Source organism: Telopea speciosissima, chromosome 5 (genome assembly GCF_018873765.1).
Source record: "Telopea speciosissima isolate NSW1024214 ecotype Mountain lineage chromosome 5, Tspe_v1, whole genome shotgun sequence".
Classification (NCBI taxonomy): Eukaryota; Viridiplantae; Streptophyta; class Magnoliopsida; order Proteales; family Proteaceae; genus Telopea; species Telopea speciosissima.
Window position 1 is genome coordinate 55,890,955 of NC_057920.1, and position 25,744 is coordinate 55,916,698.

Genomic DNA, 25,744 nt, shown 5'->3' on the forward strand with positions numbered 1-25,744 from the left:
CCCCTTCCCTTTCTGCAATGGGTCATTGCCATTGTTGCCTAGCAGAATTCATAAGCTCGTGTTTATTAAGTTTCCATCTTAAAACCAATTGGTTCAAAGTGGGGTGACCTCTTGTGGCTCTTATACTTGATAGTCTAAACACCCAAAGCTGATGTGGGATTATTACCTCAATACTCCCCCTCACGTGCAGGACTTCTTGGGCTCTGTCTTCGTGAGTGGAGCAGTGCCCATCATTGACGGAGGCCCAACGTACCCACTCTGATACCATATTAAGCTTCCATCTTAAAACCAATTGATTCAAAGTGGGATGACCTCTTGTGGCTCTTATACTTCATAGTCTGAGAACCGACAGCCGTATTGAGGTAATCCCACATTGACTGTAGGTGCTCCAACTATCAAATATAAGAGCCACAAAAGGCCACCCCACTTTGAACCAATTGGTTTTAAGATGCAAGCTTAATTATTCATCGTGGGAAGGGCGAACTTGGATTTCAGTTAGTTATGCTCTAGGCAAACCTGCCACATTGCTTTCCAGAAATAAAGGTATAACATTCATAAGGGAAGGTTTTCTGATACTTCCAACTAGTAAGCAAAAATATATAATTCGTTGAAGAGGAATGGAAAAAATTAAGCTATAAATAGAGAAATATAAATGGTGTTAGTAGCTTTGGATTAATTTGGCATCAATTTTCAGTGGCATGACTAATCAACCAAGAATGAGAAAATAGAAGAAATAAGTCCACTTAATTGGAAGAATGAGCCAACAAGCTCTCATTAATCTCAACCCCAAAATCTGTCCTAAAAAATATTTCCCTTAAAATTTCCAAGCTGCCCAAAATTGTTACAAATTGATTCATAGAATGATTTGCCAGCCTCCTCAGGTGACACATAAACCAAATGGATTCCACACTTCTTTATCTTGACTGGTATCCCTATGTCTACTTGGACAATGACTCTATTATTGATTTCTAATTGATTCCCAAACACACTATGTGGTATATTGCTCACCCATATGTGATCTTGACGTGTAATTGCAATTTGACTAACCTTTGATGAGTAGACCCACTTAAGGCCTTTGGTTTTATGATGAACATTAGCTTTAGGACCACCTGTAGACGAATTGGATTCTTCATCGGCTGCATAAACAGCACATATAATCAACCCTTGAATCTTAGAACCCCAGAGTAGATGAGGAACCTGGAATGATACTGAACGACCCACATTTTGATGGTGAAACCACTCTGGAATATCACTCCCTGGAAGAAAGATATCAAACATACCACGTTCAGCCGTTCCCTGTTCAAAGAAAATTAAGTGTTCAATGATAACATGAGAAAGAGAGAGAGAGAGATGTATTTGTTCAATGATATCAATTAATTGCCCAAAGATATTGTTTTGTGTCGGGATGATTGTATTCATGGTCATTGTGACTTTTTGATCTGCAGATGGCAATGCCGAAGGTGGATCTATAAGTCATAAGCGACTATCTTGCCCTCCACTGATGGCAATGTCGAAGGTGGGGAGACAAGATAGATGTATTTGTTCAAGTCTGGGTATGCCTGGATTATAATCCTGTACATCCATTTTTTCATTAATATAAAAAATGAGAAAGAAAGAGAGAGCTAGAGAGAGAGAGAGAGAGAGAGAGAGAGAGAGACCTGAAAAACACTATTCTTGAAGGAATTTGCTAAAGTATTGCACCTTTCCATTTGAATGGTTGGCAGAGTCTTCAAACCCTCTAATCCTGCAATTTCAATCAGCTTCTTGCAATCATTAAATGTTAAAGACTCCAGGTTCTTTAAGTTTGACAGATTCCATACTTTTTCCAAAGAACCACAACCATCTACATGCAAGCCTTTTATACGTGATGGCATTTCTGGGAGTGATTGAAGTTTTCCGCAATTACTTATAGAAAGGACCTGAAGTCGAGAAAGGCAACTAATGCTAGTTGGCAAGCTAGAAAATCTGTTGTAGGATAGATCCAACTCTTCCAATAAGCATAAGCTCCCAAAATCATGGGGAATTGCACCATCTGATAAACTGCAATCTCTAAGAAGTAGCCGCTTCAATGAGCATAAACCTGAGAAAGAAGCTGCTAGAGGAGAGCTTGGACTTTTTCTTCGTAATCCCAAAGACCATAAATATGAATGCCAAGATTCTAAAGATGATCCCTTATATCCAGACAATGAAAATACTCTAAGATTCTTCAGAAGCCAAATTGAAGAGGGTAATTGTTTAATAGCTGTTCCATCTGCAAGAAGCTCCTTTAAGCATTCCATGTTCCCCAATCCCTCTGGCAAATTTTCAAGTTTTGAGCACCCAGAGATAATAAGGTTTTCAACAGATCTCAATTTACTTATGCTGCTTGGAAGGTTGCAAAGGCTTTTGCAATCTTCCAGATTCAAGAAAACTAGTTTGTAAAGATAACCAATTGATTGGTGAACCTTCCATAACCTTGAACAACCTTTTAGTACTAGTCTCTCAAGATTCGGGAGTCCTGCGAAGTCTGGGGTGGTAATTAGGTGGCGGCAATGACTGAGGTTAAGGACCTTCAAATTCTTAAGAAACTGAGAAACACAATAGGCCAAAAAAAGGAAGAATTAGTCCATATAAAATATACAATTGATTCAAAGATGGGAGCAAATATAAAAATTATATCATACCTTGGTTCTCTTCCAAACATGTTTGATGTTGCTGTGTTGTAGGTCAAGAATAACAACCTTCTCCAGATTAAAATTAGTTGGCATATATTTCAAGGGGAATCCATGCCAACAGAACCATCTTAACATTTCAAAAAGATTATTTCCTTTTGAAAATGGTAAAAACTCCTCAAAAGGATGTCCATTGTGATTAGTGAGGTTTAAATAATTGACCTGGAGCAATTTTAAGTTGGGCATATTTTCAAATGCTTCAGTACTTATCAGCAACCCTTTTAGTCTTGTTGAATTTGTTGCAACACCTAAAATTGCTTCCGTTCCCTGATAAAAATTGCAGATTATAAGTACAACAAATACACACTTGCACTTCTCTTGTTTTTTATTAAAACTTTTCCAATTCAAAGTTCCATTTTTGTGGACAAAACATATTAAATACAACTTTGAATTGGGCATTGGACAATAAAAGACCAACTGTGGAAATAACCATACTTATATGCGTTGTAAATATAGGTTGTGGTCAGGATAGACTTGAGAAGTGACCTAAGAATCCTCCATCTGGTAGCCTAGTTACAGCCCAAAAGGGATTTCTGTGTTGAATGGTGATTATATTGTCTTGATATTTGATAAAATTTCAGCACAGTGGCCACAAAAAAAACCGTCCTTTATAAGAATGTTTGAGATAGGGATAATATGGAATTTCAACTGGGGTTAGAGAAGGAAACAATCAAATACATGGTTGGCTATGCAACTAATTTGGATAAAGCAATTAAACACATGTCCAATGAAGAGGGTCCCTCGATCCATTACTTGATACAGGATCCAAATCAGCCACAATATTTCACACGTCCAAAATATGAATGGAAACCTAGGATTTGTTCATGTTTATTTCCTAATAAGTTTTTAGACACGGTAAGAAAACATTCATGGAGTTAGTACTTACCGTCTGTTTTGTAAATACATCACATACATCCTCAAAGGCCCACAGTCTACTACGTTCTCCGGGATTCTGTGGCGATTCTTTGCGAACAATTTCCCTTCCCATATCTCGAAGCAAATCATGCATTCTTAATTGGTTTGATGCATCAATTGTTATAAGCGACATACGTATGAGAACACTGATATCGATATTTGGGTACAAACCACAAGCTTCTAATATTCTAGTTGCATAATTTCTGTTCACTCCAATAAAAAAGCATGCAATGTCAAGGAATATGTTCTTCTGCATATCATCAAGTGCATCATAACTTATTTTAAGCTTTTCTTGAATTTGACTATCAGGCAATTCTTTTAGTTTCTCCAAAGCACTTTCCCACTCAAGTATGCTTCTTTTGTCAGATAGAAAAGAACCAAAAACCTCAAGAGCTAATGGAAGTCCATTTGCACAAGATATTATTTCCTTTGAAAGCTCTACATAATCCACTATAGGATGATCTTGCTCAAAGGCATGCCAACTGAAGAGTTGAAGAGATTCTTGGTGATCCATTTCTTTAGCTTTATATTTTTCATCCACTCCAATCATATTTAGCAAATGCTCATCTCTGGTTGTTATCATGATTCTACTTCCCAAGCCAAACCAATTGTGATTTCCAGCCAATGCATATAGTTGATTTGCTTCATCAACATCATCTAGAACAAGAAGGACCTTTTTACAACGAAGCCTTTGTTTAATCACAACGATTCCTCTATCACTGTAGCTTATTGCCAACTTTTTTCTCTTAAGAACATCAGAGAGAAGTTGCTCTTGTAGACAAATAAGACCATTTGGTTGCTTCGAAACTTCTCGAATATTTGCAAGAAAACTACTACCATCGAACTTGTGAGAGATCAGGTTAAAAATGGCTCGAGCAATGGTTGTCTTACCTATTCCACCTATACCATGGATTCCTACAATACGCACATCTAATCCATCACTTAAGAAATACCTCATACCTTTTAAACGGGATTCTATTCCAACTGCATATTTTGCAACATTCAAGTGTACTCGAGTCACTTTAGTTGAAACCTCATCAACAATTGCATCTATAAACTTTGGCTCGTACCTGTCAGTTGTGAAGTAAATAAAAAAGAATTAGAAGTAGAAAGTAGCATTAATTTAGATGAAGCAAGTGGAAGGCATAAGAGCTCAGTTATAGTCCTTGTTATTGAGCGTTATGAATATTGAATGCCAAACAATGAATCAACCATAATTAGACGAAGAGTTATATATTAAATAAAATAAGAAAATCTATTTATGATAGGAAAAATGGTACAAACTTGAACTCTATTTATTTGTGCTACTTCATGGTTTTAGTTCCTTACTTTTGATAGTATTTAAAATGATAAAAAAAAAATATAAGATTCCCGAGCTTAAAAGCAAAAAATAATAATAATAAATTAAAAAGTCAGCAAACAGAACAATCTAAATTGGATATTTTAAAAAAAACATAAAATGGAGAATTATAGAATATGGAAACCCTGGGAAAATATAGTTAGAAGTTATTAGAGCACCATAAAGTAATTAAGAGAAAATAATGAGGAAACTATAGAAAAATTAGAAAACTAATATAATGCGACGTTAAAATATCATTGGGGCTTATTTTGATGCTTTGTCGGTCATTGAGGATATCAACAGCCAAAATAGTAAGAAGATTTGGATTGGTCTATCACTTTATTATGTGGCTCCAATACTATTATTTTGAATTCGTTGCATCGAAAAAAGGATTACCAACAACAACAACATAGCCTTATCCCAACTTAATGGGGCCGGCTACATGGATCCTATAAGAGTCAGCAAAATAATAATAAAGAAGAAAAGGGGGAGGGGTGTACAATGTCAACACAAACTCTAGGGTAGGGGTGCAAGTTTGGCCCTGTTGGCCCGAACCCACCCTAGCCCGCCCTGAGCCCGAACAGGGTTTGGGCTGAGATATTTGGCCCTGAGGGCAGGTCAGGGCTAGAAATTTATGGCCCTGAGTTAGGGTCGGGTCGGGTCGGGTTAGGGTTGAGGCCTCGAGCTAAGCTTGGCCCGGCCCGGCCCGACCCTGATTTAAGTTATACTGTAAAATATATATTGACAAAATTTATACATTATAAACTTTAAATTTCACCCACATTTCTTTATATAATATATTATATATGAAGACAATAAGTGTTATAATATAATTTATTATATTGTTATTTTATGTAAAATTAATAATGTTCTTCCCAACCCATTCCAGCCCATGCATTTCTTTCCCCCTCCCCATGATCAGGGCCAATCAGGGTCGGCCCGACCCGACCCTGAGGGCGGATCAGGGTTGGATTTTTCTGGCCCTGAGTCAGGGTCGGGTCGGGCCTGGGCCCAGCTAAGGGGACTTAGGGTTGGGCTAGGGTTCTATAAAGCCCGGCCCAACCCGACCCTGTTGCAGCCCTACTCTAGGGCATCGTCCCTTCTTAGCTACGTACCGCTTCTTACCTACCCAACATTCGGCTCTAGGACTCGAAATGGAGTGTAAATGTGTAATACAACAATAACATCACATCATCATGGCCCAACTAAATGGGGTCGACCACATGGATATTTCCTCTCCAATGAGCTCTATTTGAGGTCATACAAGGGACAAGGCCTATGCTAAGCATGTCCTTCTTCACCACTTCTCCTATGGTTATCTTAGGCCTGCCCCTGGTTCTTTTGGTTCCCACAATCAGCATCAAGTTACTCCTCCGAACTGGGGCATCTGGAGGCCTCCGTTGAACATGGTCATACCATCTCAAACGACTCTCTCTAAGTTTATTATGTATCGGAGCTACTTCCAACCCAACTCTAATATGGTCATTCCTCACTTTATCCTTCCTAGTTTTCCCACTCATCCATCTCAAAATCCTCATCTCTGCAACACCAAGTTTATTTATATGGCACTTCTTCACCGCCCAACATTCCACCCCATACAGCATAACTGGTCTAATGACAGTCCTATAAAACTTTCATTTAAGCTTTAAAGGGATATGTCGATCACACAGAACTCCGGTCGCTCCTCTCCACTTCATCCACCCTATTTTAATCCTTTGAGCAACATTGTCATCTACGTCACCCTTCTTATTTACAATTGATCCCAGATATCTAAAGTGGTCACTTTGCTGGATCTCCCTCTCATCAATATTCACCACCTCATTATCCGTCCTCGAGTGGCTAAAGTTACAAACCATATATTTGGTCTTAATTCTACTTATCTTCAGACCTTTTGATTCCAAGGTAGTTCTCCATAGCTCCACTTTGGCATTAATCCCTGCTTTTGTCTCATCTATCAAAACTATCATCTGTAAAGATCATACACCATGGGACATCATCTTGTATGTCTCTCGGCTAAGTTGTCCATGATAAGTGCGAACAAATAAGGGCTTAAGGTTGATCCTTGGTGTAACCCAATTGAGATTGGGAATTTACTACCTTCCCCCCCCCCCCCCCCCCCGCCCACCATTCTTACGCTAGTGACCACATCAGCATACATATCTTTAATTATGTCAACGTAGTTAGTTATATGACACCCTTCTCTTCTCTAAAATATTTCAGATTAGTTCTCTAGGGACTCTATCGTAGGCTTTTTCTAGATCTATAAATAATATATGGAGATCTTTCTTGCTGTCTCTATATCTTTCTATGAGTCTCCTCAATAAGAAAATTGCCTCCATTTAGGATCTTCCTGGTATAAATCCGAATTGGTTTTCCAAAATAGTAGTCTCCTTTCCCAAGATTACCATAGCTTGAAAATGGCTTTGGTGGAGTTGGGAGTTTGAGGAAGGAGGTTTTAAACTCGCTTGCATTGAGAAAGATTAATGATTTGCCTTGCGACCATGTAACAGTGCTACCTGAGCAAACTAGGTGCTTCACCATGAGGCAATGAAGATTGTATGCTTTCCTTGTCACTCCTAAATTCAAGCTAAACTAAACCGATTCAAATCTCTTTTCCATTCAGAAAGAGGACTCTCATACAAGATGCATTGCCCTTTTTTTATCTCTCCCATGTGTCATTTGTGAAAGAATTTTCTTTCCTTTTAGTTCACTAAGAGGGAGTTCACATCAGTACTTCGCAGGGAGGGTAAAAAAACCTCTTCTAGCCCTTTAAATAGGGCGGCTACAAATAGCAAGCTTTGAAAGAACCGATTTTTGTGAAATAAAACATACTTGTGGAGAAATCTAACAGCATGGAAGATTGGCTAGCTTGTTTGGCTTGTGATCACGATCTAAGTTTTTTTCTTTTTTCCATGTAGAGAAAGCTAAGAACATGGAAGATTGGCTGCTTGTTTGGCTTGTGATCACGGTCTTAAGTTTTTTCTTTTTTCCAATTGAGAATTTGTCTTCCTCAATTAAGCAACATCTCCTTAAAGATTACCTTGGTCTAGGCATTTTTTGGTTTAAATGATCTTTGTCAAGTTATGAAAAGTGTTCTGCTTATATTCTTAGGTTGGGGATTAGGTGGCGTGTCTCCCTCCTACCTCTTTATTTGCTTCTATGGTCAATAAAATTCACAAAGGCAGCTTAAGGTCTTGAAGTTAAGGTCAATTAAGGAGAGAGGGGGGGGGGGGGAAGAATCTCTCCCATTTTATACCTCAAGACATGCAATTCTTATAGAGATAAAGTCAATTTCACATCCATTTTTAACTGAAATAGCCAAGAGAAGGGGAACAGAGTTTGGCTTTGGTTCTCCGACACAAGACCCATAAGATGGATTTGTGGCACCAATAACAAGTCAAATATTACTCATATATTTAGGGTATAGGATTTAGCATGGAACCAGTTAATTGGTAGTTAATTATTTAACTAGGATTGGTTTCCTATAATCGGCTTAACACGTGATCTAGGTATGCCCAACCACAGAAGAGTATGGATGTATTAATTAGATCAATCAAGTGTCCCCTAGACAATCTCTAGGACTCATTTTAAAGATGGTTTTGACCCTTTAAACATGGTGGTGTGCTTATAATAATGCTAGAAGGGGCCAGTTCTTTCACTAAATCATTTATTAGAATCAACCCTAATTAGTATAATTTTTACATTGAGTTAGTAAATCAGTTGAGTTAATCTGCTTCAATGGTATATACAATTCTTAGGAATTTTTATATTTAATAATCTTGGTCTTTGGATTGAGAGGATTCCAAATTCCAACCACTTGGGCTGAAATTGCGATTATTTCTGATCTCCTACTTCTGTAGAGTCAAAAATTCTGCCATTTATGCTGAAAGTTTTGCACAATAAGTTGTGGTCCTACTTCTGTAGAGTCAAAAATTCTGCCATTTATGCTGAAAGTTTTGCACAATAAGTTGTGGATTCTAACTTACATAACCGATCTAAATCATTACTCTACCTGCATTTGGATTTCCATGCTAAGCAGGGACTAAATGAAAATGCTAAACTCCCAGATCTGTGAACCTCACTTTCACATCTGGGAAAAAAAGAAAAAAAAATCTTCTATCCTCCCCCTCCCCCCCAAATCTTCTGAGTCTCGATGTTTGAAATCCCATGTGACCTTTTTGGATAGAGATACAGAGATGTTATTTCTGTGAGGTTAGTAGAATCCAAAAGAAAAGGATTCATGTGTCTTTAGAGAGAAGTAAACTGATTTTGCAAGTTCTACAAAACAAAGATATCAGCACTACTCTTGAAGAACTCTCAATGAATTATAATACCAAAATTTTCCAAGTTTAAAACACAAATACTCAATCGGTTAACTCGGAATTCATCAATCCAACTTAAGCAAATGTATGGATCATAAACTCATAGCCACACTCGGGCCCCCAAAAAAAGTCATTTTTGGAAAAGTCATTTTTGGCACTCCTGTTAACCTAACTCTTAAAGTAATCGTTCTCTCTTAGCCCATTTTAGCCTTTTTTTCTCGTTTACATTTAAACAGGAAAAAGTGTATAATCGCCCTCTCTCTCTCTCATGGGCTTTCTTTGTTTAATTATTTTCTCTCTTCTACTTTTGACGCACTAGTATGCTGAAATGTTGAAATCATAAGTAGAAAAGCATGGAATTAGAGGGAGGATTACCCATTAGCAAAATCTTTGATATGCCAACCAGACATATTCCCAGCTTCAGTAAGAGCTCTCCTCCAATTCTCCACCTTATCCATCTCCTCCTTGAAACACTCTTCGTGTTTGGTAAACGCATCTGCTAAGCACCCTCTCTGTTTTCGAACATCAGAGGGATCCACACAATAGAAAACAGGAAGAAAAGTTTGGCCTATCTTTCTCCTGCAATCCATCATCTTCACAAGCTCATTAAGGCAACATCTTGAAGAAGCATAGTTGGTGGAGAAGACGACGATGGAAACCCTCGATTCTTCAATGGCTTTCAGTAGTTCTGAACTCATACCCTCTTTTCCATGGAGTTCCTTGTCGTATCCAATGGTGTGGAACCCAGCTTGGACTAGAGCTGTGTGGAGTTGATCGGTGAAGTTATTACCTGAATCCTCACTTGTGAAGCTCAAGAAGACTTCATGCTTCCACCAAGGGGTGGAAGAAGAGGAATTGGAACTTGTTCCCATGGGTATCTTGTTTGTGCGATCTCTGACTGGTGATGGTGGAATGCGCAGCTGTGGGATCTGCTCCGAGTAAGCGAATTCGAGGTCAAGAAGCTGTTCCCATGGAGTAGTAGACAACTTCTGCTAGCATTTGGGATCCGGATTTCAGAACATCTGTACAGCTTTAGGGAACACCCAAGAACATAAGCTTCTCCGTCTACTCTAAGGACCTACAGTGTCACAGTGACTTGGTGGGACCCTGAGTACTACCCAGCTCACCAGCTGGAAGCCAAGGAAGAAGGGAAACTCTGTTTGTATCTGACGTGGTTACAACTTCTCATTTATGTCCATCGTGAAATACCTATTGCCTTTGCTACCTTGGGGGACTAAAACGGTCATTTTACTTAGAGTTTGTATGGTAAAAGAAGAAATAAAAATTCAAAACCCTGATTTCCTTAGTTGGATTTTTTTATTCTTTCTTTTTTTGGTAAATTTTAGTTGGATTAACGGCACGGGAAGGTTTTAGGAAATTTATCCTCGATAAGTGTGCGGCCCAGTGCATGGCTCTAGTGCAGCGTATCGAATTGGGTATCGGTCACTTGTAAAACCGATATGGTATCGGAATGGATCGGCTATATTGGATAAAATTACCCTTGAATTTCCTTAAAAAATAGATTTTCTGACCATTTTTTTCCTTGCCTGTACCGTGTCACTGATACGGTATCGGCACAGTATCGGGATCGGCTACATACAAAACCGGTACCGTGCGATACGATACCAATACTTAGAACCATGGCCAAGTACACCACACTTGAGAATCCAATCGTCCACCCAACATGCAAGAAGATAAAAAGACGTCATTGCCCATGTTTTTACGGTTGGATTCTTAAATGCGGTGCACTGGCAATGCACCGCACTTGAGAGGATAAAAATCCAGAGGTTTTCATGCATGACAGCATGAGGGAGGGATGGGAGTTTTTCTTAGTCATCAATACGAATTGTCCTTACTAGAACCGATCTGATTCTCTGAACAATCGAAATTTTGTACTTCTACCGAATCCTCCCTATCTCCTGATTAAGGTTGTGTAGGTAGATGTTGCCTGGTAGGGCCGATAGTAGTACATTGTGTGAGACAGAGTAAGGCCCTTCTCACCTCCTACGAGTCGTCCAGCGGAAAAGAGTTTCTGAGTGGGGTAAAAGGACTTGGGATCGTCGATCTCTTCCTTAAAGATTGGGATGAGTCGATGTCGGTCAAGGGTGTGAAAACACTTCCTGATGTCGAATTCAAAAAACCAACAAAAGGCTCCCCACTCTTCTTTGATCCATCTTAGGGCCGAGTGGCAGCCTCGACCCGATCGGAAGTGCGATGTGTCTGGAAACTCGAGATCATAAATGGATTTGGGTACCATTTTGATCGCATCTTTCATGATCTTTTCTATAGGTAGAACTACTGTGAGCGATCTAAACTTCGACACTTATTTCTTTCTGCATATTGTAAAGGGGAGCAAAGCCCCTTTTTTGTTCCCTTTATTGATAGATTAGGGGCCCTCGTGCTGTCATTCCAGTGACTCATAGGGCTTCCCTCAGTTCAAACTGGTGTCACCACCTCTCTTAGGATCGGAATGATTATCCATGCCCGATGGGTCTACATCCATCCCTGAATGTCGTCGGGTACTGTTAATGTTACACCCGCACCCGAAATATACCCTTGTACCCTGGAGCAATTTAGGCCTTACCGAAGGGTAATGCCATGGTGGCAATGGTCAACACCTATGACCTTAGACCTAGTATCTTATTATAAGTGTCCTCTCGAAGTTTCGAGAGTATGGGTCAAAGTCCCGCAACTTTCCTTGAAGTTTGGGCCCTGACAGCAGCACCGGAGTCACGAACAGACTCACCTGAACTAGTTCCGCTCGGGGATCCACCCGCACTGTTATCTGTCCTTTTGATTTATTTTTCTGTGGGACCCACATCCCCGTGTCCTAGACACCATAATTAGGTCTCCGGACCAGATAGACCTCCACTCTCACCATTAATTGGTTAGTTGGGCCATGGAAGTGGGTCCACGAGACTTAAATAAATGATGAGTTTTATATTCTAACTTAAACCAAATGAGCCTTAATGGACAAATAGGTCCTATGGACTTAAGGTGCACCCCAAACATACCCTAACTAACTAAATGGACCTAATGGTTTAAGACATGGACCAAACTAGACCTAAGGCCCAAACTAAAACCCATTTAAAGCCTAAGGGGTTAATTATGTTCTAAGGACACCTAACCAAACATGACTTAAGACCCTTCTAACCCTTAAAAGACAATCCTAAACTCCTATTCCCTTATCTCTCCCCCTCCCAAGCAAACCGTGGAGGAGAAGAGACAAGGAAAGGAGGAGAATAAGGAGGAAAGAAAAAGAAGTGGAAGTAGGAGAGGAATAGGAGGGGAAGGGAAGAGGGTGGAAGTCATGCCAAGATGGCTGACTGCCCCACATCTCCTCCTCTTACTGTCCGAACAAGGGGAGAAGAATAAGAGGAGAAGAAAAGATGGAAAGGAAGGGGAGAAGGAAAAGGAGGTGGATCTTCAAGGCTGGCTAGGGCTGGGATTGGAGCTCCTCTCACCAAGGTAAGACCTGAAACTTGGTACGTCTCCATTCCCATTTCCATTTGTATAGATTCCTTGAGCTTGCGCTAACCTAGGGTTCCATTTGGGACTCAAGGTGGAGCTCAAATGGTGATGACCGAACCCTAGTTGAGGCTTGTTTGAGCTGTATTTGCAGCCATTGTAGCTGAACCCTTGATTCTAAGCTAAGAAACCCTACCCTTGGACCAGATTGAGACCAAATCCTTATCAGATCTTACATCCATGAGGTGAACCTAGGTTCTAGTGACCATAAGGAGACCTAGACACCCCCCTCCATTACCCTGAGTGCATGGGGTACCCCAAGCTTCAGGCTGGAGAAGAAGCCCTTTGAAATCTCGAAAAAGATTTTCGGCGGACGCACTGCCGGATCCACCTGTCGTGGTACCGTCCGTCAGTCTGCCCAGTGTAATCCCTGTGATTTAACCTGAACGGATGAAGGAACGGATCCAATCTGTTGTCTTCGCCCGTGGGTCAGTTCACTCTCAGGTATGTCTCAGGGATCGAACGGATGCAGGGGCAGATTAAGATGGTGCATCCGCCCGTGGGTCCGCTCCCTCTTGGGTGTGTCTCAGAAATCGAACGGATGCCCCGACCGGATCCAAGTAAGATGTTCTGTCTGTGGATCCGCTCCTTGTGTTTTTACCTTTTGGCCTGAACGGAGTTAGGGACGGACTCACCCTATTCCTTCTGTTCGTGAGTCTGCTCGTGCTGTCTTGGTTGAAACTTGATTTTAATCTTAGGAGCTTAGCATATGACCCCTCTATATACCTGTTAATGTTTACTTTTGTGTTTTTAGGCTACCCAACTCGAAGGATAGCTGGTGCACCGGTGAGATTCATGTCAACCACATCGGGTGACACCCGAGTTCAGTGAGTGCATTTTGGGTGATTTTGTTTGGTTTGAATATATATATAATTGGCAATCTTAGGCATGCTATTATATAAATATAAGCATCGTGCGCATAGCATTATTTATCTCGAATGTGAACTATTATGAATGTGATAATATTCTCACCATTGTATCGGGCTACGGTGTCGGGTGTGCCGGTACCGAAACCCCAATTTATTTAATTATGAAAACTGTTATATGTCATCCTGATCTATATGTCTCGTGTCGTGCTGATACCCGGGTACTAAATGGAATGGGATGTTGATGCACCTGGAATATCTCTCGGGATGATAGAACTTGCATGTAGTATATCTGTGGCTAGGATGCTTGCTCCCTTATGCTACGACCCTTGCCAATAGGGGTTTATGTGTTGGATAGTCTGAACACTTGTTGCCTGTGGAGGTGGGAGAGGCCAGGTTAGGGGTAGTGATGGCTATCGAGGTCTGCCACTGGGTGACTGAATGGTTTCTACCAGCGTAAGCTCCAGTGTGATAATTGAGGTTTCACAGGGGTGATAAGTGAAGTAGCCCTCAGTGTCTCCCGAGTTATCACAGTAGCATACACTTGACCGATAGAATTGTGTGTTAGGTGGAAAATGAATCTAATATTAGCATGCATCATTCTGCTTCAACTTGTTTGTGTGTATGTATGTGTATTCCCCTTTACTCCCTCACTAGCTAGTGTAGCTAACCCCGTTGTGCAACCCCTTTTTAGTTGATATGTAGGTAACCTCTTAACAAGCATCGTTGGATGCAAATCAAGTGAAGTCGATGGCTGTGACTTGGATATAGATGTACACCCAAGAATGGTGCCCTAGTGGCGATTACTTATTATTTAATTTCTGTATTCATCCACAATCATGTATAAACTTTATGTTTAAGTAATAAGAGAGATTGAATGGTTACAAACATTGATATTGTACTATGTGTCATCATTAGAGAACCGATGCTCTATAATTTCACATGATATAAATTAAATTTCGCTTCCGCTAACTCTATGATTGGAACGATTTATTCCATTTGGTACGTTCTTTGCTATTATCACGATCGATGACAGGGTGGACTGTGGCTCAGAAAACTGTATCTGTGATCCTGGTAGGTATTAGGATGACACTGGTTGTCCCAGTCACCCCCTATTTAATGTAAAATATCTTCATCGGGATGGGGGCGTGACAGTTAACTTCGCCGCCATTCTTGTAACTGTCACCTATAACCCGCGCAGGTGTGTCTCCGCACTGCCCTGAGTGAACAAGAAAGAAAGGATTTCTCAGAGCAACCCCCCCGGTTTCAAACCCAAGAGTCAACTTTCTTGTATGAGCATTCGGTACATGTATCAGTCCAAGGAAGAGTAAAAGGGTCACCACAACTGAGGATCTCCCCATTCGCCGCGATTCATTGTTGTTTTTACACACTAGGCTTCCCTTCTCTGAAAGCTCCGCAGGACCACCTACCACTAGTCTTCAGTTAGAGGGGTTTATTAAACAAAAAAGCTAGGACGCTGGCTCCCAAAGAGGGAAGCCCAACGAATGTCAGATGCAAAGCCCCACACCTCATTAAGATCATATTGGCATACTCTCCCAAAAAAGAAAGAGCAGACCCCATTAAAGATGGGAGTGAGGTACAACAAGGTGCACGTTAGCGTCCACCGCCCTTCTCACGGAGCCGTACGTGGACGTTACTGCTCATACAGCTCCTAGCCAGCAAGCAATTAGCCTTCCTCTACAAGGAATGGAAGGGTAGCTGAATCAACATCAAATAGAGGTTCGAAGCAAACTCTAATTTATATGCATATTATATAAATAGAGGAATTCAGTTTTCTTTTCAGCAATCACCTGATAAGATAATCCCTTTCAAAAAAAACTACGGATCCCCATCACCACCCAGCCACCCCTATTCTATCACTTCAGCACCTTGTGATCTTTGAGCAAATCATTATGAACCCTCTCCGTCAATGTTTTTGTAGATTCCGAGAATACCATAGTGGATAAAGACGAGAATGAATCTAGGAATCGAGGGCATACTCTCATTCAGACCCTTTGCTCTCCTCTGGGGAGGGGTTTTTCTATAGAGAGAGAGAGAGAGAGAGAGAGGTGAGTCGAGGCTAGCCTCCCGCTTGACCGATTTATTAGAGTCGGAGGAAGGTCTCTCATCTGATGACCCTAAACAAGAAGGTGACGAAGTTGATGTGAGGTAAGCAGCAAAAGAAATAAGAGGTGCTACTCTCCCCGTCCTCAGATAAGCCTTACAAAAAACAAAACAAAAAACAGAACTCCCCAGACACAAAAAAAAAAAGAAATAAGGAGAGGGCCATGATGATGATCATATGTTCATTTTCACCCTACCCCGATGATGCGCTCCTAGCTCGCGGAGCTACATACCGAAAAAAACAAAAAGGACTCTCTTTATTACTTACTTTGAAAAGAGAATCGTTGGTTTGACCGACAGATTATATACACAGGCTAACGTCCTCTATACTCTTTTTTTTTTCAGTTTTCTTTGCCTGAAATTGTGCTTTTTCCCTCACTCTGCTCGCCTCGATTTCCATTTAGTAGTAGGGAAGAGAAGCTCGTGAACCCCCTAGTAAGTAAGGGGTTATTAGCACTATGTCCTCTTTTTTGTCAAGTTGCCTCTGTTTTTCATTCCCATAAACAACTCCTTTTCGCGGAATAGATCAAAGATCAGGTCTCATTGATTCATACGATTTGAATTTGACTTAACCTCTAAGACGTTGGAATCAGTTTAATCTATCTATCCTAAACCCAAGTAAGCCTGTCCCCTTATAGAGCTGAAAATTGACTAAGGACTTCTGTTTTCGAGTTATCAGATAATACGCCTTAATGGAAAAAACACCTATGCTTCATTATCCGAAGGCAAACCTGCAATCAGGAAATGAGAGAAGGCGCTGGCAAGGAAGAGGTATGCTCAGTGTGCGGAGGATCCGTTGAGAGTGTCTGTTGTCTAGGTAGGGAACAGTACGATCTTCTCCCCTATTGTGTTGAATCAATAAAAATAATAAAAAAAATAGGTCAATGCTACGACCCCCTATTGCTTGATCCAATATTGACTGGGGACGAGCCCTAACTTCCATAGGTCCTTGGTTTGACCTGATCCCGTAGTGGTCCTTACTTTGTTGAAATCTGAGTGGGGCCAATTTCTCATACTTGCTTAGTGTGCCCCCCTTTCGTCGAGTGCCCCACCTAGTTCACCGGGGTGTTGGCCTACCAAGCACTTGCCTGCTGCTCCTGCTGCTGCTGCTGCCCACTTGGCTCCCGAAGCGGCTTGTTATCCTTACTCTTCTCTCTGCTGGGGCCCCCTCCCATTGCTTTAGCCATAAGCTATGGCAGCTCCAGCTTGCAACCACAGGGCCCTGCCCTGCGAGGTCAAAGTGGGCTCAGGGGTCAGCCCCATTCGAATTATGTTAGGGTTCTTTCGCTTTTGCTAGATCTAGAGAGATACTACAAGTCCTCTGTCCTAGATTCCATCGATGCGATCATCTGGTTCACCGATACTACCAAAAAGCCTCATGCTTACGTTATTGTTACTGATGTAAGTATTATATCGGACCACGAAGACCCCGATCGTGCTTCTGGTTTCCATTCTCATTATTATATTGATGATAAATCTCCTCATGCTCTGGTATAAGAACTTGGGTCTGTATCATGGTGAAGGTAAGGTAACACTATGATTCTTGCTCAAAAACTAGACTATACACGTTCAAGTTATTGGCTAGTCCGACCCGACAATATTCATGGGTTGCTCGTTCAACTATCCCTAGGAGACACGGTTGAGAAGTGCCATGCATGGTTGTCCCCTATCCTTTCTTTCTCTCGGTCCCACCCAACTAAAAAACCACAGCGCGTATTAGCATGCACTTGGGAAGAGTAAAGCTGATCTTAGACCACCGTTGCTTGCTCGGCTCAGGCAAAAAGCTAAGGGCGCTCAAGCAAACGATGCAAACCAGGGAGTGAAGAAAACACCTTACCTTTATATAACGAATCAACTCCATGAGCCAAATTTCAAGTCAAGCACACGCAACCTATAAGCGAGCGTCAAAGCATGCTAGCACACAATGGTGCTTTAGGATTAGCTCGACCGCAGGGTGGTCTTAGACCAGCTCAACCATTGGGAGATAGTGGTTTGTGATCAACTCAGTCGTTGCTTCTTTGTTCGTAGATCAGCTAGGGCGCGAATCCAACAAGTACTTGGACGGAGTAAAGTGGATCTACGAGCACCATTGCACTAATGCGCGCATTGTAGTTTTTCAGTTTGGTTGGCGCGCGCCTAACTCATAAATGGGTTGCATGGGCGTTAGCATGTTTATATAGCGGTAGGCTTTTTCTTATTGGGGCACAACAGAAGCCTTTTCTTTGTTGTTTTGGCGTGCTAGCCGTTGCTTGGTTCTAGTGTGCTAGCACTCAAGAGTTTCTTCTTTTCTTCGCTTGGAGAGAAAAACTATTTTATTGCTCTCCACATCTAATGAAATTTTTGTTCCAGCCCAGACTTTAGTTCATCAATTCATCGAGGAAAGGGGGATTTACTACGAGAGTGCAGGGTTCCAAACCTTAGTAGGTATCAGGGAACAAAAAGAGTACATTGGCACACATTGCTTGGTTACTTGATGAATGGCTTTCTACGACGTTAGTGAGAGCAGAGTCCAAACCAAAACCAATTAAGCCATTCTAACTTTTTAGAGTACGAAAATGAATTAATTGGTGGCCTGTTTATAAATCCAAAAAGTTCCAAGAAAGAAAGTCGTCAAGCTAGCAAAGCTACAAGTAAGCCTAAAGCTAGTTGTTTAGTTGTTCAGCTAGCAACACTCTGAGATAAAATGTGAGGCTCTGGAAGAGTGTAGTTGTTCAGCAGATGTCAAGCTCAAAAGCTGTCTGTTCTTTGGGTTAAAGAAAGAAGAAAGTTTTGCCTCATTCCGTTGGCAAGCGAGCCAATAGATATAATTCACTATCTTTCTTTCCAAGTGAATCATCAATGATTTTTTTCTTTCTCTCTTTCCGGCAAGTAGGCATGAGTATTGGCATGTGAGCTCAAGTTCAGGGCTTGCAAAGTTGAGTACACATAACTACTAAGAAACCTTTCATGCGATAAAGCATCAAGGAAGTGAGTAGGACAGGGATTCAAGTAAAGAATATGCGGAAAGCCCACAATTGTCTACAGCAAGTCACAACAAAATCCAAGTCAAGCAATGAGAGGAGCAAGAGCAAAATCCTTATTATGGAGAGAATGAGTCTGCAAGTAAGTAGAAAGAACGAGCCATAAACCAAGAATCCGCGATTCAAATTCTCCTGATCAATCAGTAGGCGAGCTTGATGACACTTGGCTTGATTTTCAATCTTGATTCCTGCTAAAAGCTCGAAAGCACTAAAGTAGGTTGTGGGTGGAGATAAAAGCCATAAATCATACGAATGAAGCGAGACAATAACGCAAGGAAAGCGGATAAAAGCAAGCGAGATCAGAACCATTCCTTCATGCACACTAACCGACTCACTTCTTTCTGATTCTGCAAGCCCACCTACCACCAACTCCATTTGAATTGATAAATAATGTTGGGGTTCCAATGCATCCAAACGGACCATCTAAGTGTATATGAAACTGATGGGTGGGGATTGAATCGATGACTCAAATCGTCCCTATCAATATGATAGTCCTTTGGACCCTTTGCTTGCCAAGAAGAGATAACCCAAGCCAATAAGGGAATAGTCGAATGTCAACCCCTACCCTCTCCTCTCCTTCTTCTCTCGAATCTCCTCTAGGATTTCCAGTACTAGATTCCCCACTACTCCAACAAGCCGATGATGAAGGAGCAGGTTGGTTGTAGATTAGGCTAATTGCCTGAAAAAATGATTCTATTCCCCAGTGAGCATTCCCACCCGAACCTGGACCAGGCTCGGCAAACGGATTGAGGAGGAGATTGACAACTCAGAACAGGCAGAACATGACTATATAGACCTATCTATAAAGTCTATATAGAAAGGCGTCTTTAGATCTTGCAATAGAAAGAGCAAGAAGAAAAGGGTGGTCTACGATCAAGGAGTAGGACAAGGGAAGAGAAGGGAATGTTAATTGAGGATGAGTAGGTGAAGAAACCAAAGGTAATGTCAATAAAAGAGGTTTAGTCGCCAGACAAAAGCTTCCCATCGACGAGAGTGGAAGCAAGAGTTGACCATGGATGATAAACGAATCACCATAGGGTAGGGGCCATCCGGAACTCTTGATCCAGTGTTGGAGACGAGTACCTTGCTTTCAACGAGGGAGGAGCTTAGATGAGTATAGCCAGGCCATCCAGCAATAATCGTTTCCCCTGTCTTGTTCATATTAGGAATCACCATCATAGGAAAAAGTCTTTCCAAGGGACGAAGAGGAGTTCGAGAAGGAGGAAAACAAACTCTTCTTTTTAGCTTTCCGATTCTATCTCTTGCAAAGGGACTTTTCCAACCTGCAACCTTTGCAAGCGAAGAAAAGCTATGCCTGCTATGAAGCTAGGCCTGCTAAACAAGAGGTATTTAGGTCATTTCATAGGTGGGCCCCCTATGAAAGGGATCATTGGTTATGCGAGCCTTGAAGGCCAGAAAGACTAGCCAATCGGTTTCATTTGATCCTCCTACTTGTGAATGAGCCAAACTCATGCAGCTGCTGCACCAGAGAAGATGAAGAAGAAGACGAAGAAGAATGACATTAATATATATTAATAGTGCAAATGGACAAAAGCACCAAGGTAAAACCCATCAATCAAATGTTGATTTTCAGTTGCAGCCAAATGAATGGGACTGAAAATTTGGAGGTTGCGGAGTAGGAGCTAGTATAATAGTTTCATCAATTGCAATTTTATCGTCTCTTAGTCCTTTAAGCATAAGAACTATTTGATTAGAATATTTGTAGTTAATTAAAGCAAAGGGGATTTCTAGCATTGATTAGAGTACACCTCCACTTCCATTAGTCTTATATGAGGGAAATGTATTGAAGCTTTAAGAATCTTACAAAATGATAGTGTGACATAAAAGTCAATTCACTTTGTGACTACCCACTTCCACTTATTACATTTAGTGATCATGGAGTACTTGAATTCCATGGAGTAATATCAAACCCATGGGTGGCAGCCACCACTATGCTACAACTGCTCCCCCCACCATACTATCATTAGTCTACTCTATAAGGAAACAAAATGATGCTCTTAGCATCTATTCAAATTAAAGTCTAAACAAAGAGGGCCATGGGACTACTTTTACATAAAACTGAGTCAATTGATAACAAAAGTGTCACATAAAAGTCAATTCACTTTCATGCATGTCTTATGCTGGGACAAGAACAGTCAATCACTCAATCCTACTACTTGGTGATTTACTTTCATTAGTCTTACAATGTAGAAGATGAACTTGAAATTACTTTTCTTTTTCTTTTCTTTTTTTCCTAAAAGGTCATATATATTAAAGAATTTTTAAAAAAATAATAAATTAAGATAAATCAGGGACACCAACAAAAAAAAACTGTCAAATGAAACCCCCACCTACGGCATTGCCATCAACAGGGATCAAAAGCAAACAGAAGAGAACAAGCAAAACTGAAAAAGCAACAAATAAACTAGCGCCAATAGAATCTTGGTCTTTCCTGATCAAGATCGAAGATCCTCATATTAGAGTTGAATATTCTGTTCCATTAAATCTTCACTCTTCAATGGGAGAGTTTAAATAGAGATTACAAGAGGTGAGATCCTTGTTACACTTATACAAGGAAAGTGAATAAAGAAGATATATAAAATATAGATCACAATTGGAGAGGATCACTGAAAACCGAATTACCATTCCTAGAGAGATTTCATATCACATGTGGAGATCTAAAAAGATCCTCAAGCCGAGTTACCATTCCTGGTGGGAATCCATATCGCATGTGGGATTCAAGAGAGAAAGACAATTTTATCCTCAATACTCATAACTGGCGTAGGCCAAGAGTCAATAGGAGTAGAAGTTTCTAACTTTGGCACCCGACTTATCAAAATAATCTGCCATTAGTAAGTGTTTTTTTTTTTTTTTGAGGTGTTCCATTTAAACATAGGGAGAATGTTCTCTGTGCCGCAGCGCAAGCTGAGCCGAGGCACATGGACAGCTTGTGTAGGGAGACAGGGTGGTCATTGCACCCACCCCATGTGCCTGGGCGCAGCCTGCGCTGTGGCACAGAGAACAGCACCCCTTAAACATATTATCATCTACTTAATTCAAGCATACTCAAACCTCAATGCTCAGGGAGATTGGATTTTTCCGGAAGTGTAGTCTCAATCACTTAGAATTCAAGGATTTTGTCATACATTTCCACTGTTGAAATTTCAAGTCCATAGGCCAGTCCCACCCCAACCATTGTGTCCATGTTGTGTCATATGAGCATGCATGAATTAAACAACCATAGTGTGCTGGGGCCTTTGGGTTGAGTTAGAAATCTAGAACAGATTAAAGGCTTTTGCTTTGACTTCTTTAATGTGAAAAAAAAAAAAAAAAATTCAAGCAGGTGAAAAGAGTAAATCTTGAGAGACACTAGCCTAGTTAAGCTAGGGCCTTCTTTGTAATTCATTTAATCATTTTTTTAATCCCCATCATCCAATCTTGATATATACTCAACAATTGAAAAGAAAAAGGAAAGTTTAGTTTTTTCCCAAATGCTAACCCAGCTTCTAATTTATGACTCACCAAGAAAAGGTCTTCACTCTCTGGAAGGCTTTTAAGTTTCAAGTAGAGCATAGAATTCACCCACTTTCATTGTAGACACCATTCAATGCAAGATACTCAATTAACTCAACAGTGTACGATCTTTTATATAAAAAAGAAAATAAAAAATGTATCCCATTCACTCTTGGTAGTAACCATTCTTACATGTCTATATTGCCATGTGGATAGATGATGTGGTTATTTCGACCGTTGGATAGAAAGGTCATGGTTTGAATTACCCACATGTTAAATTTCATAGCTAATTCAATCAAGGGCAACAGCTCTCTACTTGGTCGCATGGTCTTTACACAAGCGTCTGGGCCAATGGCTGAGCACGCCTGAATATCTACTCAAGGGCCAGAGACGTCATCTCATGATGCCCTATGAGTGGGCATAGGAAACACCACCAAGTAAAGATCCTTTTCCTTTCAATCAAATACCCCATTTTTATTAGCATACATCCTCATGTATATCCCGATGCATGAGGCCCCAGCTTAAGGGGTCATTAGATTCATCCTTTAACAAGAAACATCTTAGATACCTCTCATCCACCTTCAACGACATTGATCAAAAATTACAATAGTGTATTCCTTTCTTCTTCTTTTTTATGGGGTTGGGGGGTTGGGGGGGAAGCTATGACATTAAGAATTTTTTTTGGTTGAAAAGCAAATCCATTAGCAAACTAACAAAGATTACAGTAATTTGAACTGAAAGAAGATATTTTCCCTACAAACTTGGTAGTTCGATCTATTAGCTAATACATGAGCTGCCCAAACTACTTCCCTTCCTGTTTTATAGATACAAAAATCCTCAAAAAGATCATAATACCGCATTATATTATGGGAAAAGGAATGTTAACCGGTGCTGTGTGTGGATGTCTACCTAAGCCCAGACACAGTCAGGCACGAAAAGACTGCTGCATTCCTGGACCTTTCCACTTTTCTAGAGGGGTGTAGCGGTCTTTTTGAGTCAGGCGGTGTCTAGACGCTGGCAAAACACTGGTTAGCGTTCTTTCTCCCTTATATTATATAAGAGATGGAATAACTTCCATGGCCATGTGTGAAATTCTCCTATTTTAGCCACGACGCCAGCTGAGCTGAAACAGTCCATACTTCTACGCACTTGATGCCCTGTCTTGCTTCTTCATGTATTCCTTGTTCGATTGGTTTTTTCTTTTGCTTCATCTTCAGAGTCTACATATCTAGAATCGGAAGGAAAAAAACAAAACATAATTCCCATTTCCCTTTGATAAGAGATTGAAGCCTAACCAACTTCATTTGTTTCCTTCTTAAAATTTCCATATGTAACAAGGACTGAATAACCATCTTGTGGGTTTAAACTTTGGCAATCAAGGTTTATAGGAAATTGAGAAGATTCCGGGTTAGGAGGATCAAATGATTCGGAGGGCCAGGTGACAAATGGTTTGGAGAGCAGGTTGACACACCATTGTTAATATTGGACGGGTTTCGATAGGAACTAGGTTTCTCACGTCTATGTAATACAAATTCTTTTCATGTCAAATAAAATACAAAATTTTATTTTCTCAAGTGCGGTGCACTGTCCAGTGCACCACACTTGGGAATCCAATCGTCCATCCAACACTTGAGAGGACAAAAAGATGTCATTGCCTATTGACCAATATAGTCATTCTCACACTTGAACGTGCTATAGTGGGTTTCCTTCGGTGTTTCCGTTATATTAGGATACTCTCTTCTATTGCCTCTATTGCCTGCCATGTGATAATGGAAACTACAATCGTTATCACATGTGAGATTTCTTACCCTAATGGGATTCCTTGTATTATGTATTCACCATTGTAATTGGTTTACACTCAATGAATAACAATATACTTCACAATCTATTATGGTATCCAGAGCCAACCTAGCTCCAACGAGCCAAGTCTGCAAATTTTTTTTTTGGGAAAATTTACACATACCCCCCTGAGGTTTAACGAAAGGATATTTTCAACCCCCAGGTTTGGAAAATTCTGCGTACACATACCCCCCTGAGGTTTAACGAAAGGATATTTTCAACCCTCAGGTTTGGAAAATTCTGCGTACCCCCCTGAGGTTTGCAAATGGTAACAGATAGGTCCATTCCGTCAGTTCATGACTAACACTGTCAAAATTATGATATGAAGTGACCACATTGCCCTTGTAAGAAAACAAAAAAACAAAAAAAAACAAAAAAATCTGCAACTCATCTTCCCCGATTTGGGGAAGATGAGTTGCTAGAACAGAAGAAAACACAAATAAAATAAGGGTAAACTCCTCCCCCAGATCTGATATTTCTGAAATTAAATAATCAAAACAGATAAACAGAAGAAACTTCTACTTTTCATTAAAATTTCGTTTTCATTATCACAATCTATTCAATAACCGTGCCAGAGCACCATCACTTCTCCATGTTAATTCGATTCGCAAATCCTATCAAATCCATGAAAATGAATTTTAATCCGAAGTGTGGGCATCGGATCTCCGCTGAGTAAGGGGAAATCAATTTTCTTAGCTTCGTCTTCAATCTTCGAACCATGATCGGGTTCACCTAAACCCATCATCACTAGCCATTAATCACAGCCAACTCTTAATCCCAAATCCATCTCTTAGCCACCGAAATCCACAATCCCAAAACCATTACACTGTTTCTTCTTCCCACTTTCTAAATCCACCGAATGAAGTTGTCTTAATTTTCCATTTCCATCCCCACTTACCCATTTTTTTCTTCTTCCCTTTATTTCCTTCTAAAACCCTGACCGAGAATCCCTGTTCCTATTTTCTTTCCCTACCATCAAAACCTACAAGAACTCATCATCCTCGATCTGCTTCTTCTTCTTCGGATCCATGGCCAGATTATAGAATGTGGCTCGGTGTTGGAAAGCGACATAATCCCAGAATGTGGAGTACTACTGGCGATGAACATGAACATCCGATGATGGAGATGGATGGAAATTTGGATTTGGATTTTTCCCTAATTTCAAACCCTAAATTTCTAAACAGTTGAAAAATGTTTTGAAACCCAATTGCCTAGGGTTTTCTAGTTTAAAACCCATTCCTTTATTTCTTTTAATGATAATTACAGAAACAAAAGAAAAATCCTTATGGTTTTGAAACCTGCAACTCATCTTCCCCAATTCGATTGGGGAAGATGAGTTGCAGGTTTTTTTTCCTTTGTAAGGGTAATTTTGTCCATTCACCTCTTTTTTTTTTTGGTTCTTCTTAGAAGGGCAATTCCATCAGCTCAAGTCTAATTTTTAACAGTGTTAGTCATGAACTAACGAAATGGGCTTATTTGTTATCGTTTGCAAACCTCAGGGGGGTACGTAGAATTTTCCAAACCTGGGGGATAAAAATATCCTTTCGTCAAACCTCAGGGGGTATGT

General features: G+C 40.5%; 2 protein-coding genes and 1 pseudogene across 3 annotated transcripts; 1 reads left to right on the forward strand and 2 right to left on the reverse strand.

The window, feature by feature from the left end:
• Positions 1 to 728: 728 nt before the first annotated feature.
• On the reverse strand, positions 729 to 10,136 carry LOC122663400 (disease resistance protein RPV1-like). 2 transcript variants are annotated; one of them, XM_043859077.1, is made up of 6 exons: positions 9,663 to 10,136; positions 3,598 to 4,696; positions 2,664 to 2,978; positions 1,659 to 2,567; positions 1,222 to 1,296; positions 795 to 1,136 (listed from the first exon to the last, which is right to left on the reverse strand). In XM_043859077.1, exons 1-6 carry the CDS (start codon positions 9,983 to 9,985, stop codon positions 1,005 to 1,007), a joined length of 2,853 nt encoding a protein of 950 aa, XP_043715012.1. In that variant the 5' UTR covers positions 9,986 to 10,136; the 3' UTR covers positions 795 to 1,004. The 2 variants fall into 2 exon arrangements, with proteins under 2 accessions (XP_043715011.1, XP_043715012.1); XM_043859076.1 differs by having other exon boundaries at positions 729 to 1,296.
• Positions 10,137 to 10,191: 55 nt separating this feature from the next.
• Positions 10,192 to 15,439, forward strand: LOC122663108. The gene is given in 6 exon segments (XM_043858812.1): positions 10,192 to 10,225; positions 14,837 to 14,889; positions 14,892 to 14,990; positions 15,032 to 15,149; positions 15,152 to 15,365; positions 15,367 to 15,439. Coding segments are annotated over 6 exon segments (591 nt in total).
• Positions 15,440 to 15,563: 124 nt separating this feature from the next.
• On the reverse strand, positions 15,564 to 16,980 carry LOC122663109 (annotated as a pseudogene).
• Between the last annotated feature and the right edge of the window lie 8,764 nt (positions 16,981 to 25,744).